Source organism: Numenius arquata, chromosome 1 (assembly GCF_964106895.1).
Source record: "Numenius arquata chromosome 1, bNumArq3.hap1.1, whole genome shotgun sequence".
In the NCBI taxonomy this organism is placed as follows: domain Eukaryota; kingdom Metazoa; phylum Chordata; class Aves; order Charadriiformes; family Scolopacidae; genus Numenius; species Numenius arquata.
Genome location: NC_133576.1, coordinates 43,127,390 through 43,141,598, shown reverse-complemented (window position 1 = coordinate 43,141,598; position 14,209 = coordinate 43,127,390). Strand labels below are relative to the sequence as shown.

The following is a 14,209-nucleotide window of genomic DNA, read 5'->3' as shown; positions in this document are numbered from 1 at the left end:
CTAACCTGTTTCCATGGGGGTTCTGCTTTAGGTGCTGGGGTTCCTCAGTTCCAGCCAATTGCATTGAACGGTCGTATCCAGCTTCTCACAAATGGCTCCTTGCTGATTAAACATGTGCTGGAAGAAGACAGTGGATACTACCTCTGCAAGGTCAGCAATGATGTGGGAGCAGACGTCAGCAAGTCCATGTACCTCACTGTTAAAAGTAAGAACCAAAACACTTCTCTGTGAACTAGATATTACCATTGAGTGAAAAAGGCTTGTCTAGTGCATCATTAGTCTGGAGGGAGGGACGGAAGGTGGGGAGGGAGGGAAGAGGTTGTTTTTCTTGGTTTTAATTTAATGTTGGCATTCAGCTGCATGTGGTAGCACCTGGAAGTTAGTATGGTTAATAAAAACCATTATTTAGTAGTGGGAGAAAAGGGGACTTAAAGATGAAAAGGATTAATATCTCATTTCAAAAATTTGCATCATCTCTATGAGCTACAGCTGAGTAATGAAGTGAAAGTAAGAAAATGCTTTGGTCAAGGGTAAAAAAAAACAATAACAAAAGAGAAATACACACAGCAACTGTTACAAATCTCAGAAATTGAAGAAAATATGGATTAAAAAGTCCCATCATCAATTCTCAAGATACCATAGATAGATACTATAGGTACAATATAGTAGATACCACAAGATGCTGTAAGATACTGTAAGGTATTATAGATACAGCCACAGTAGTTATTTTGATTTAGCCACTAGCAGATGGCTTTCAGAAAATGCATGTAATTCTGTTGAATCTGGAGTGTGTACAGAATGACCTCAACGTGTCTGTACTTTCTAGGCACAGGAGACAAAAGCAATCTAGTTTTTTGGTGCATGTTAGTTATGACTCCTTCAAACATGGGCACAGCTGAGAATACAGAGGAAATATTATGACAAAAAAAAATAATCTGTAGAGCTAATATAATTTCTCACTAGAAAAAAAAAGACACTATTGACACTTCAGCATGCCAAATGTTCCTGGATGACCTATTAGATCAGTGTTGAAGGAGGTCACCAAGCCATGCACTTTCATGTTTGTAGGATTTTTGAAGACTGACTGAGTGCTTTGAAGTTCTGAGTTGTCAATTAGTTTGAAAAAGGTTTGCCCTTGAAAGTAAAAAGATTTTTTTCCTGAAAGGAAGGAAAATCCAACTTATTCTCCATTGGAGAGCTATATTTTGACCACTACTGTTTATTTTAGGGATGTTGTTTGTTGTAATGTCAGAGAATGAATAACAAAGTTCTTTGAAAGAAAGAGTGTCATCTTAGTCAGATTTGCAAGCCCCAGTCCCTCAGATGTCCTCTCCACTCTGACTTACCATAGTGGCTTTGTCTTCTGAAAAATAACATGATAACCCAACCTCTCAAGCAAGTATATTAATTGCATACGTTTTCTGTGGATCAGTAGAAGTTCCAGCTTCTGTGGTTTCCATAACTGGCCATTTTTGAGCCAATCTTCAACTGTACTAGCAATGCATTGCCGTAATATGCTACAGAAAAAAAAGCTTCCCTCTGGTTGGCAGCTATGCACACTGCCTGTCTGATCACTGCATGCAGTTTCATGTGTGATAAAAGAGCATCCCTTATCAAATAGGAGCAGGAGCTTCCCTGGAGAGTCAGTTGCTGTTTGAATCTAATGAAAACCCCTCCGGCTCTGAGATAGCAAGCAAGCACGTCTGCACACCCTCACACATCCACACTAGCACGCATACTGCTCCCAGCATGGCTGTTAGAGCAAACGCTGTTAGTGTGTTGGTGCATGCGTGGAAGAGGCAGAGCTTTAACTGTAATTAAGCACACATTAAGGACAAGCTGCTTTGGAGAGTGACTTGAGTGGAAGTGTTCTGTGATGGGCTTCAGGTATAGCTAGATCCCCTGTTCTGGTGGCATGATTATGGCACATAATACTTGCACTTCGTCAGGTGGAGTGACTCCAAAGTGAGGGCCTGAACCAGCCTTTATTCTCTTTGGTACTGTATCTTGTATTTGTTGCTTTATTTTTCCCTATGGTTATTCTGGCTCCTTCTCCCTCTCACCCACAAGCCTCTTTCTGGACCCTAGTCCTCAGGGATAGACCTACTACTAGATAAAAACCTTGGGCTTCCTTCATTAAATTTACAGTGTTATTAATTAATTAATTGATCCTGATCCACAAGGTCACTCTAAATGCCAGCTTTACTCAGAGGCAGAATGTGATGAGACTTGGTGGAGGCAGTTGTTTCTGGGTAACAAAGTTGGTAAGAAACAGCCTTCCAAAACATAAACAAAGATTAGCACCAATACATTTTGGTGTGACTTCCTTATGACAAATTGGCTTCCCACCTTCCTTCAGTCTATATGTGGGTTGTCCATGAACAGTAGCTCAAATCAGCTGATAAAAAATTAAGTGGCTTAGGTGGATTTAGTCACTGATTGTGAAACTAGATTGTCTCTCAGAAAGAAAAATGTGGCAGCAGTCCCCTTACAGCCACATCTTTTACTTCTTAACTGTCCTTTGTACCACTGATACCTCATGTATACAGATGCTAACTATTGACAGCATCTTTGTAAACTTACTGCCTCTCTCCCCGCTCCAGCCCGTCTGCACAGGTCATTCTTCTTCTCCATGTTTGATAAAAGTTTCCACCTACTCCGTTAGTAACATTGGATAAATTTTTGCCTTTCATAGATCCTGTGACAAATCTCTTAAATGAGATTTAACAGTTTACTCTTCCAGAATTTCCAGTGTTACCTGAATGTAAACAGAAAAGCTATTGACCTTTGATGTCAAAAGAGGGTAGACAATTTTTTATTTTGGTAATTCAGGAGTGGACAGAATAAACAGTGACCTAATATACTTCCATGACTTGCTACATTTAAAATTGACTGACTTTTTCTTAGTGAAAAGCCAACTCAAGCTATAAACCATCTTGGCTTGCTTAATGAGACTCTTAATGGTAAGTCATTCCAGATACACATTTATTTAGTGCCTCAGTGTTTGTTGTGTGACATCTTAATGTTAGAGAAACTGGTCCAACTTCTTGGTTGAAGGTGGCATGTTGAGGAAGGAGTGCAAAGTAAAAAGATGAGAGGAAAAGAAAGAGGCTTCAGGAATACTAAAAGAAATGTGAAAAGAAAGAGCTGCCAGAGATGATGCTCAGTCAGGAACCACAGGGCTAGAATGGCAACCATGAAAAGCTGAGAAACTTCATCTAAGAGCTATTATCCTTCTCCCTTTCTTTTCAAGAAATGTACATAAAAATCATGATCAGTGATTTTTTTCTCTTCTTTTGAACCAAGGATAAGTAGTTCTCAAATTCTTTATTCACCAAGACACACAATATTAGAAAATTATGAGAGAGATCTGGAATAAGGAATCTAGTGCTGTCTTGAGAAATGACTCCTGGTACTTGGGATGAGAAGACTTCTAAAGAATTTCTACAAAGGATAATGAGCCTTTAGCATGAAGGGAAGAACTAAAATTATTTAAAGGTTGCCTGGGAGTCACAAGGGAAGAGATGTCTGCTTAAAATGGACTGCTTGCCTGCCTTCATCTGAATAAACGTCACACTTCCTAATTCCACTTTAGGGGCTATATATAACGTAATAGAACAGTATTGTGAAAAATTTCCCTCTTGAAAAGTAAGCTTTCATTAAGGTATGTATGTTCCTAAGTAAATAATATGTCGGAGGCAGTCATGTTAGCCCTGCCCCTTACTAAATCCATCACTTATTTTCATGTCAGTGTGGAGACAAAGGTTTAATCTGATCACCAAAACATTTCCAACAAATCCTGTTTGCCAAGAAAACAGAATTGCTTCATTCATTTTCCCCTCAAATATGCTTCTTAACTATTTGCATTGTATGTGTTTAGTACATAAACCTAAAGCCATCAGTCAGACCCACACCTCCTTCCAGCAGGAACATCCTAATCTCAGCTAATACTTTTAATGCTAAATTTCACCACTTAAACATTAAAAAAAAACAAAAACAAAACCAAAACAAAACCTTTTAAAATTGTTATCTACGACAAGAGCTGGTGTAATAACAGAAGAAGGGGCTGTTTGGGAAAGGGACCCTTGTCACGGTGTAAAAGTGAGTCTAGTGCCTCGTTCCTGCAGCTACCTTGGGTCTTGGCTGTGGTATTTCACCACTCTGTGCCTCTGCTGCCCCTGCCTCCTTTAGTGCCTCTTATCCACATAGACCATGACCTCTTCCTGGCAAGATTTATTTTTCTCCATCTTCAGACAAAGCAAAGAGCAAAGAGGTGCCAATCACATAACTAGCCAATACTGCAAAAGAAATAAAAGATTATAGTGGTTATAAACACTAACAAGCCCAAAAGATGCTTATGAAGGGAGATAATTAATCTAGCAAAGCTATTTACTCCACTGCTAGCTAACAGTTGTTCCACCATACGGATGAAGCACAGCAACATTTGTTTATTAAAATGGATAGAAGTCTATGCCTGGCTCCCTCTGTGAAACTTTATCTGGGCAGGACAAAGGCAGGCTCCCCATGTGGCCAGTCAAATGATTTTTCTTTGCTGCAACACCTGAAGTAAAGCCAGCAAACTGTGATGGAGAACTCACTGTGCTCTGCTCACCAGAGTGCCTCTGAATGCTCATTTTAGTCTTTAGCAATGTAATTCCTTGTTGAGAATATAGGAATGTCAAAATCTGTCCAATTGCTACTTTTCCTTCCATGTGAAAAGAAGAGCATTAAAAATCCATATATCCCACAGGATGTCGGTAAGGGTGGTATTGCCTGTTCTGCTTTTGCAAAGATAGATTATCCATGATATGTTGCAAAGGGAGATCAGGGAGTGTAGTGGCAGGACAAGGGGTAATGGTTTTAAACTGAAATAGGGTGGATTTAGATATTAGGAAGAAATTCTTCAGTCTGAGGGTGGTGAGACACTGGAACAGGTTGCCCAGAGAAGCTGTGGATGCCCCATCCCTGGAGGTGTTCAAGACCAGGCTGGATGGGGCTTTGAGCAACCTGGTCTAGTGGGAGGTGTCCCTGCCCATGGCAGGAGGGTTGGAACTTGATGATCCTCAAGATCCCTTCTAACTCTAACCATTCTTTGATTCATTCTAAGATAAAAATAATCATCTCTAACATCTTAAAAAAATACCAATAGGAAAAACAGCAATCGTACTATGTCAAGTTTACCTGACCACAGGTATTTTGATATTTCTTATTCTGTCCTTGCTCCATTTTTCACAGTCCCATGGTCTGTAAATAGTATTTTCTGTGGTAAAACAAAACAAAGTCCCCTGATCTGATTGTGTACTCTGTTTCACTGTTTTCTTCTGCTGACATTCTGCCATCTTTAAACAAAGAGCTTTTTCATTTATTTACTTCTTCATACTTATTATACGGTTATCTCAGGTAGAGTGCACTTTTGTCCAATGGACAAATTTGGCCAAAATTGGTAAAATTCTCTAGCTGGATTGCTTGCATAAAAGGTAAAAGGAAATAAAACCATAAATAATTTCCATGAACTGAAACTACTCGTGTATTCCAAAGTATTCTTACTCATGAGCTGGCAAGCTGCCCTCGGCTATCTTTGCCCTTACCCTCACCACCTATTTCTTGGCAAAAAAAGGCAAAAACTGTGTTAAATATGAGTATGTGAATGAACTACAGTACAGCTCAGTTTAAAGTCCAAGTCAGTGATGATGGATTGTAATACTCTCTGTCTGTTGTAATTACTTATTTATTTCCATTAAATGCACAGTCTAAAAGATGCTGTAAGAAAGCTACGGTAAATCTTTGAAACATGAAAATTCTCCCTAGACAGAAGTACTTTCTCTTGTTAGTAAAACAGCCCATTTTTTTCCTAATGAGGTCCTCCCACTATGAGAAATGAACGGGGTCTGAATGCTGTTTTCTGCTGCTTCCAACCACTGGCACAGCTTTGATTTAGGGACTTGCACTTTAATCACCCATCATGTGTCATTACCCCAACAGGCGGCAGCAGCCGCAAGATACAAGCTCCAATAAATTGCACTGAAAATCGCTGAAGCGATCCTTTGTTGATTTTCCTTTACAGCTATTCAATGGCAGATCAGCTGTCATAACAACACAGTGCCTGTGGCAACAGGGTGAAATTAAACGTGAAGTATGTTCAAGGTAGCTGGTAGAAAGCTGGAATATCCCTTTTCTTCCGTATATTCAAATGCTTTCTACTTCTCTCAGTTATGCCAAGCCTGTGGCAATTGGCTAAAACGAATGCTTTCTCTTGTAAGATAATTGCCAGATGTACTGCAGTACAAATACTCAAGTGCTTTTGTATGCAAATCTTTGCAATACTCTCATTTAAGGAAAAGAGGGAAGGTAAGGACCTCACTCTTTTTTAAAAAAATATTTTTCTAATTGGGTGCAAGGAGAAAAATAATAGAGCCAGCCCTTTTTATTTTCTTCAAGGCTTCAAGAAATGTTTCCAGGAGGAAGGTGAAACAGATTTCTCCCCAGCTAGCTAGCTACCTAGAAAGTGCGCATAGGCTCTGCTGTACTTTTTCCATTTATATCAATAGTATCCTATTTATCGTTTTTTTCAGGATAGTGTCTCTCACAGCTGTATGTTGCCCACATAACAACATTCAAAAGGAAGCACGGGTGGGGTTCATTTTCAGAAGTCTTCTTTCTATGGAAATTTTCACAGTGGATACAGAATATTAAGGCTTTCCTGAAAAACAACCAGTTTAACAAAGGAACACAATATGTCTCAATAACTTTTTAAGGAAAATAGGTGCCAGTAACCATAGGACAATTGACAGACAGAATTTCAGGATTAGTCGGTTTTGAGTTACTCATTACTCCTCTACCAGGTTTAGTTTAGGAAACGTTACTCCTCCTCCTAGTTTGATAGGACAGATGGAACGTACTCAAAACTCTGACGTTCATTGTTGTCTCTGGCTGCAAAGAGGTTGAGTCTGCTGCTCTCAGCTCTGCCACCGTGCCCCTCCTGGGCTCTGTGCTGCCTCCAAGCCTCCTTTGGGAGAGTGGGCAGAGACCATCCAAGGATACAGGTCACTGCTCGACCCACGGCAGCTCAGCCGGCTCCTTTGGCTATACAAAAGTGTGTCTTAATACAAGTACTGTTAGGATGGTGTTGTGATAGGTTATTTTTTTTTTTCCTTCAATCCATGTGGTAGAGGACTAATGACTAAACACTAACAATGCCCATAATTCGGTAGTGGTGTTTACTGGTTTATCTTGGATCAAATTGATTTCAAATGCAGCGTGTATATAGGTACACAATCTCATTTTTCTTGAATACTTACCTTAAGGGGTATTTAATGCTTATAGTGTATATAAATCCCTGGATTTTCATGTGTCTGTTTTGTTAAGACAATTTTTCTAAGTAACATTTTAAAATATAGATGCTGCTGTGAATGTATTAGTTTCATTTGTGGGTAGGGGCCCGTATGCAGTGTGCTTTCTGGGTTTAATACTGGCTTCTTGTGGAGAAAGCGCATGCATGATCTATTGTTGCTCCTTTTTATTTTTGCAATGTCATCAAGGGCCTACATCTCACTAACAAAGATTAAGTAAACTTAAATCAAGAGAGCATTGTAAAGCAATAGTGGGATGAAAATTAAATTAGCAGGTATGTGCGGTACACGTGACTATTTCCATTTCAGAAAAGCAAGCTGTTAACAGCACCATGTTTTTTCCTATCTCTTTTCCTTTCCCATTTCCTTTCTTCTCATCTTTTTTCTGTGTGTCTAGTTACGACGGCTTTAAGGTACCTTTCATTTACAAAGTAACCACATTCAGAAGGACAAAGCCTCAGCTCAAAGAGGAGACGTGGTACTCTCGTGTCTCACATCATTTTCCCTTCACACCCACTGGTGCTGCGTCCTCTTCTTTGCTGTCATCATTCTGCAAACCTCACATCTGTACCATCACCTTTTTTTTAAGAAAAAAATCCTTTTCCATCCTACATTCGTTCTTCTATCTATCCATTATTATTCTCATATGAGTTTAGGATCTTCAGAATGCTATCTGAACAGCAAAAACAGTGAACAGAGTCTTAAATGACAATATTTCTTCTTTGATATCAGGGGTTCTTCTGCTCTTTGAATCTTTTCAGCACAGTCTTTTTCAGCACAAGACCTATGTTTCAAAATCTTATTCACTGTTATTTATTATTGAATGCTGTCATAGGACCTGCATTATGACTCTTTATACTTATTTATTTATTTGTTATGGCTGATTGTTTATCTCTACCTTTAATTTGATGTACAAAACTAACTTTTGCATAAAAAAGGAAAGAACCATAGAAATTAAAAAAAAAAAATTAAATTTTACAATATCTTAAAAAATGTGTAGGATATAAATACATTTGAGTACCAAGTGACACAGACACCAAATCAGTTACATACGTTTTTCTGTATAATTCCTCTGTAGTAAAAGGAAAATGTAAAAAAGGTAGTTTATATGCAAATATTTTATGCTTTGGATAAGAAAGTTATTTCTTTTTAAATATAATGCAAAATGTTGCTATTAGCCAAAGACAATCTTTTACAACTGCTTCCATCAGTGCAATTTCAGCTTTTTTTAAAGCAACCAATTTTGCTTTCAAACATAAAGAAAATGTCATGTTTTGTAGTACTTTCTTTTTCTCTTCAAAATAGTTTTTCAAGAATTACATGGTAGCTTTGTTCATAACCCTCTGTGCAAATCCTACGATAGTACTCAGTATAAATACTGTGTATAGATTCTGTGATAATCAACATAAAAACAAAAATTTACATTTCCATCTGGGAGGCATAAAAAAGGAACAGAAAATGCAAGGTAGGAAGAAGAGCTGTCTAGAAGCTGAAGAAGCTGTGTACAAAAGAATTTAAGGCATTGCTTCCTATACCCCTTCCTGCTGTGCATGTCAGATGTAATCAGAAGGAAGGATTTGCAAATGCAGTTTTTCTTTCAGCAGTCTGGATGTATTTGCTTTGTGGGAAACAGGTTGCCTTCACCCTGCACTGCATTCCTAACCATTAAGATTCAACCTCTGCATCAGCATGTGAGCTCCCATCTATGTTCGTGCAGAGATTTGTTTGGTATGTGATGTTTGAACATATCTTAATCTTCTACATTTCTTGGGGAAAAAAGGAAGTGTCCGCTTATGGCTGCAGCAATTGATTTCTGAGTGTCTTCACACTATATATAACTAAAGAAACATGGCTCCATTTTTAGATAAATCTTATTAGGATCCTGCAGGGTTAAGGAATGAATTGATTTGGTCTGTCAAACCAGGAGATAATGAAAGAATGAGCTCTTACTGTTGGCCTAATTACTTATGATTAATGTAACCCAATAATTTTTTTTTTTTATTTTTTTTAACTGTCTCCATCAGGCCACAGAATAATTAGTCTTACATTCACTTTTTGTTTCCTTTTCCATAATGAGTTAGAATATTTGATCGTGTAAGAATTGTGTTGTCTGAGCAGTATGTACATCTTTATGATATTAATTTTACCTTCTCTGTCCTTGTTTATTCAGTGCTTAGCTGCCACCTGGCAAATTCCTGGTAGTCCCTGGGAAAGCAGTATCGTGTAACTGACCACATGAACACATGACCAAATTAAGAAAAAAGAAATTATTCTTCAGGAAGGGAATTCCAAATACAGTTATTGACTTGTGAAACAGTATTTTCCATTAAAACTGTTACATTGTTTAGAAATGTGCATACCCTCCTGCTGGCTTTGCAAAAGAGTGAATAACAGCTTCCATTCAGAATTTACATGTTTGCGAATGCTGCCCATTGCGCACGTTTACCAAACCTATAGAACAGACCCATCTGCGCAGGTGCAAGTAGGTCCATGTGATTGCTAATGTGAAATTGTTTTAGCTGTGGTAGCTGTGAGTCCGCACCCTGGCATATTCCCTCATGCAAGCTGATGTGCTCTCAGGAGGTCACGGAAGCGGCCCAGTGTGGGCACATATTGGCAAAGATGTTGTTAAAACTCCCTGCTTTTATGATGGAAACTTCTTCTGCTGAAAGTTTCTATACTTCATTTTGCAAAATGTCGTGTGATGCCATTATGCTGTAAAAGTCCAGCATACTTGATCTATGTAAGTTAATGGTCTCAGTTACCAATATCTCTGCGTGCCCATGTGCATGAACATGTGGGGACTCACATAAGTGTGTTGCTTGATGCTCACCCAAAAGAAAGAATGCAAAAAGGAACAAAACCCATCCAGAGATGGTCAGATGATAGAAAGTTTTCCTGAATGTACTTTTTATGCTGTAATGCAGCTTTCAGAGAGACACACAAAATGATTGATATTTAGGTCATCAGATGGAAGTGAATGATTTCAAATCTTTGCAGCCAAAAATAATTACACATCTAGTTTTTAAGCAGGAAAAACAAAATAGAGCTATGATGGAAATCCTGCCTTCATTAAAAATGATTCTTCTTGTCTGTTAATTTTTTTAAATTAAATTTAATCCCTACATTCTCCAAAACCTGCATGCTAAATATTATGTTCCTAAACCCATTTCTTCATTCCTAAAGCAGCACCCTGATTTATAAAAATAGTGCATATACAGTTGTCTTTCACATAATCAGTAACATGCTGAAGGATGCTTAGCAAAGCAGGTGGCTAATTAGGAATTTAAATAAATGGCGCTACGAGTCGGTTTGGGGTTTTTTTGTTGTTGTTGTTTTAAATTTTGGCTTAAACTTAAGAAAACGTCTGTGCATGTATATTGTATGCCTTGCTCTGTAAGTATATGTAATCAAGCTCTAACAAATGTAAGTCTTTGTAAGTCTTTGGAAATTAATAGTAAAGCAGCAATTGATGTCAGTAGTCTGGCTTTCAGTCAGCACTTTAATTTCTCTCAGTCCCATTTCCCCATTTTAAACTTTTCTTGAATTAGTTAAAATAAACTCCTAAATCATATCATCAATGACCTAACAAGAATATTTTTCTACTAATTGACATGTCATATTGAGAGATAAGGACCTGAGAAACAATCCTATTCTCCTCTTACTTCCATCTCAGAAAGGACAAAGGTTTTCAAAGTGCCTTTTCTGAAAGTTAGATATTATAAACTTGTGACCACAAAATGAGAGAGAGAAAAAAGAATACCTCAACAGAGCTATTACATAAGTACGTTTTGTTGCAAATCTTCAGAGCAGTAGAAAGAGCATCTGTTAGAGAGTTATTTTTTCCTGACTTTTAATTACTAGTCATTGATTTTGGTAATTGCACACATGTACATACACAATAGTGCAACAGGATTTGACTTCTGTGGTCTTATCTCAAAACTGGCTTTTAAAATGAGTGCCTATTACTGTAAGTGCTCCATAAGAAAGCAGTGCTCTGCTATTTTTGTCTTACTTTGCAATGCAGAATAACTGTTGCATTTACAACTGGTACAAGTTGGCTCTTTGCCATACATTTAGAGCCATAAACCCATACTTTCAGCAAGGAAAATCTCCCGCTATCAGATTTTTAAGTGGTGACTTGCCAAGCTGAAATAAGGAAGAACAGATTTTTCATAAGTGGTTGCATATTGTTGTTGAAAATCCAATTACTGTTTGCTAAATGCCCATCTCTAAGATTTAAATAATAGTTAAATGAAGTTCCTAGCTTTTAAGGAAAATGGGCATGCACCTAAATGGTGAGAAAGACCATTACAGGAGTGTGTAATGGGTACCCTCAGGAATTTTGCTGACGCTGTGTCAGCATCTGTGTCTGTTCCCAGACGTATTTCAGGGAAGTCACCAGTGGAGAGACAGGATGTGAATGAGGACTTCTGAGTTTGGATTGCTTATAGTGACCCTTGTCTTTCTGGATTTATTTTCTTTTCAGCATTCCCACCAGAATAATTCGTTGTACAGGGGTGCTAACACTCTCCCTTCTTGGTCTTAAGCCTTTCAGTATGAAACTCATAGACCTCCCAAAACACTTGAAGAGGTATTCAAAAAGTGAGAAAGGAGAGATTAATGTGGTCAGAAGGAGCAAGTCTGTCAGTACTCAATATTTAGCTTGGCTGGGATGACTAGGGATTGTTCTTTGGCTGTGATCTGCTTTTAATCATTGCCGTCTAGTTATTTCACCTGTTAAGTTACAGTAGCAGAATAAATCAGCCTCCCTTCTGGAAGAGAGGGTTCAAATGTACAATCTAGTGAGCAAGGATGAGCTGGTGGCTCGGCATCTGCTGAGCTGTGGTAGGTGTCTACATGTCTGCGTAGCACAGGGGATATATGAAGTAATTAGTCAACAATTGAAGAGGCTGAATTTCCTCCCACTTGCTGTGGGATAGGCATGTGAACCTGGGCAGTTACCATGGCTTTGGTGATAAGCAGTAAGTTCTTCGGATGCTACAATTAAACTGTGTATTTATGTGCTTATATGCATATACCAGTATATATGTGCATTCTGTCTTCTGCAGTTCCCAGTAAATTCCTTAGGTCTTGTCCATATTCAAGATTCTTGCTGTTTTGCTGATTATTCCAGCATATTCTAATAGTAACACTACTTAGCTGTATTACTATAAATCTCTCATGTGGACACTTTTTCTGGAGCAAGAATTGACTTCTTGCAGCTTAGTTAAAATTGCTTTCAAAAGCATGGGACACGTGAGCAAACAGATGAAACCCAAAGCATAAAACTGAAACAAATTTCACTTCAGCTCCTGCATTTGAAGGAACAAGCTGTATGTGTGAAATGTAGGAGGTTGAAAGCACCGGGGGGTTTAATTTGGGGCCATCCAGGGATACTGTTGTCTGGAAGACACAGGAGTTAGTACTTTTAGGGGATGTATCACATACTTCCAACTTGCTTATACCAAGACAGCTTGACTTGCTTTACTTGCATTAGTTTGTTTCTTGTGCAGCATGATTATAAGCTAACCCAGGGAACTTTACATACATGCTGAAATGTGAGTGACCTCAAGGGGATTTACACTCTTACATCAGAGTAACTTTCGTGCTTCCGGGCTTTCAAGCCCAGGAAAAGGAAAAGGGAGAACTGTATTACATAAAGTGTTATAAAGAATCTCAACTGGTTCAAGTCAGGGGGGATCTGTGCTCTTTTTGGTCTCTCCCCATAAAGCTAGTGGGGTAGTTTCCCCAGGAACCACTGGGTACCCAGGCAGACATATTTGTCTGTGTCAAGATAATGATTTGGAGCGGGTTGGTTCTTTAATTCTTGTACTCCAAAGAAGTTTAAGATATGGAATCTGTATCCATTTAATTTACATCATTGTATGTTTGAACAAGATAGTACGTGAGGAGTTTTCAGAGCCTTTGTGCAAGTCATGTAATGGGTTTTAAGTCTGGCATGCTCTGTGTGTACCATGCAATGTTTTCTCAGCAAAAACTGCCTGTTTGCTTTAAATCTGATTTGTTTGGCACTTCCTTAACTCCTTTAAAGGTCCTCTTTTTTCTTTTTTTTTTTTTTTTTTAAATGCAAAAGTAACTTCATAGCACCCCTTGACATATTGTTTCCATTGACTATTTTCAGGAAAAAATATGTTTTTCAGCTAAATTTTGTGCAGTATTAAATGGTAAGCCAATCTGCATAGCATTTAAAATGTATAGACCTTATCTGCTGGGAGTAATCTTTTATCAGCGTGTTTGCCTCAAACTGTTGAGTCAGGTCAGGGTTCTAAATTTACAGTAAACTCTGGCATCCCTGTTTTGCCTATGTGAAAAATTTGCATTTGTTTTTGCCTTTCTAGAATTAAGCCTGTGATCTACTTGCGATAGAAATACTTAATATATATTCCCTTATTTCTTCTACGGTTCCAGTATTTTTGTATGGGTATATAGATTTTATTTGTCCTTCTGGTAGCATTTTCTTCAAATTTGTTGTTTTTAAGGATGGTATAATCAATAATTACAAAAAATACTTCAATTAAAAAGTTAAATGAATAATATGTGAATTGTAGACTTTGACTCATAAAAGATTGCTGTAGATCAAGACTGAGAACTTTCCAATTCATATGATTTGCATGGAACAAAAAGTACACTTGGTTCTGAACAAGGAGCTTTTTTTAGGAGGAACAATCATACTTTGCTTGTTTATAACATAATTGCAAAAGCATTTTTGAAGGACAACAGTATAGGTATGGAACATACATGTACAAATATAGATATAACATCTTTACGAGGTAGACAGAATGCCTTCTGAATCTGAACTCCTTTACTGTGTCTCTCACATCAGCTGATGTTAATAG

At 38.0% G+C, this 14,209-nt stretch overlaps 1 protein-coding gene across 2 annotated transcripts in view; it reads left to right on the top strand.

Annotated features, from left to right (window-relative positions):
* DSCAM (DS cell adhesion molecule) overlaps positions 1 to 14,209 on the top strand; it is a 405,642-nt gene that overhangs the window by 259,754 nt on the left and 131,679 nt on the right. For both annotated transcript variants that reach the window (XM_074157779.1, XM_074157857.1), the window contains one exon: positions 32 to 205. In XM_074157779.1, the coding sequence (XP_074013880.1) occupies positions 32 to 205 (174 nt within the window). The remainder of the gene's footprint in view (positions 1 to 31; positions 206 to 14,209) is intronic.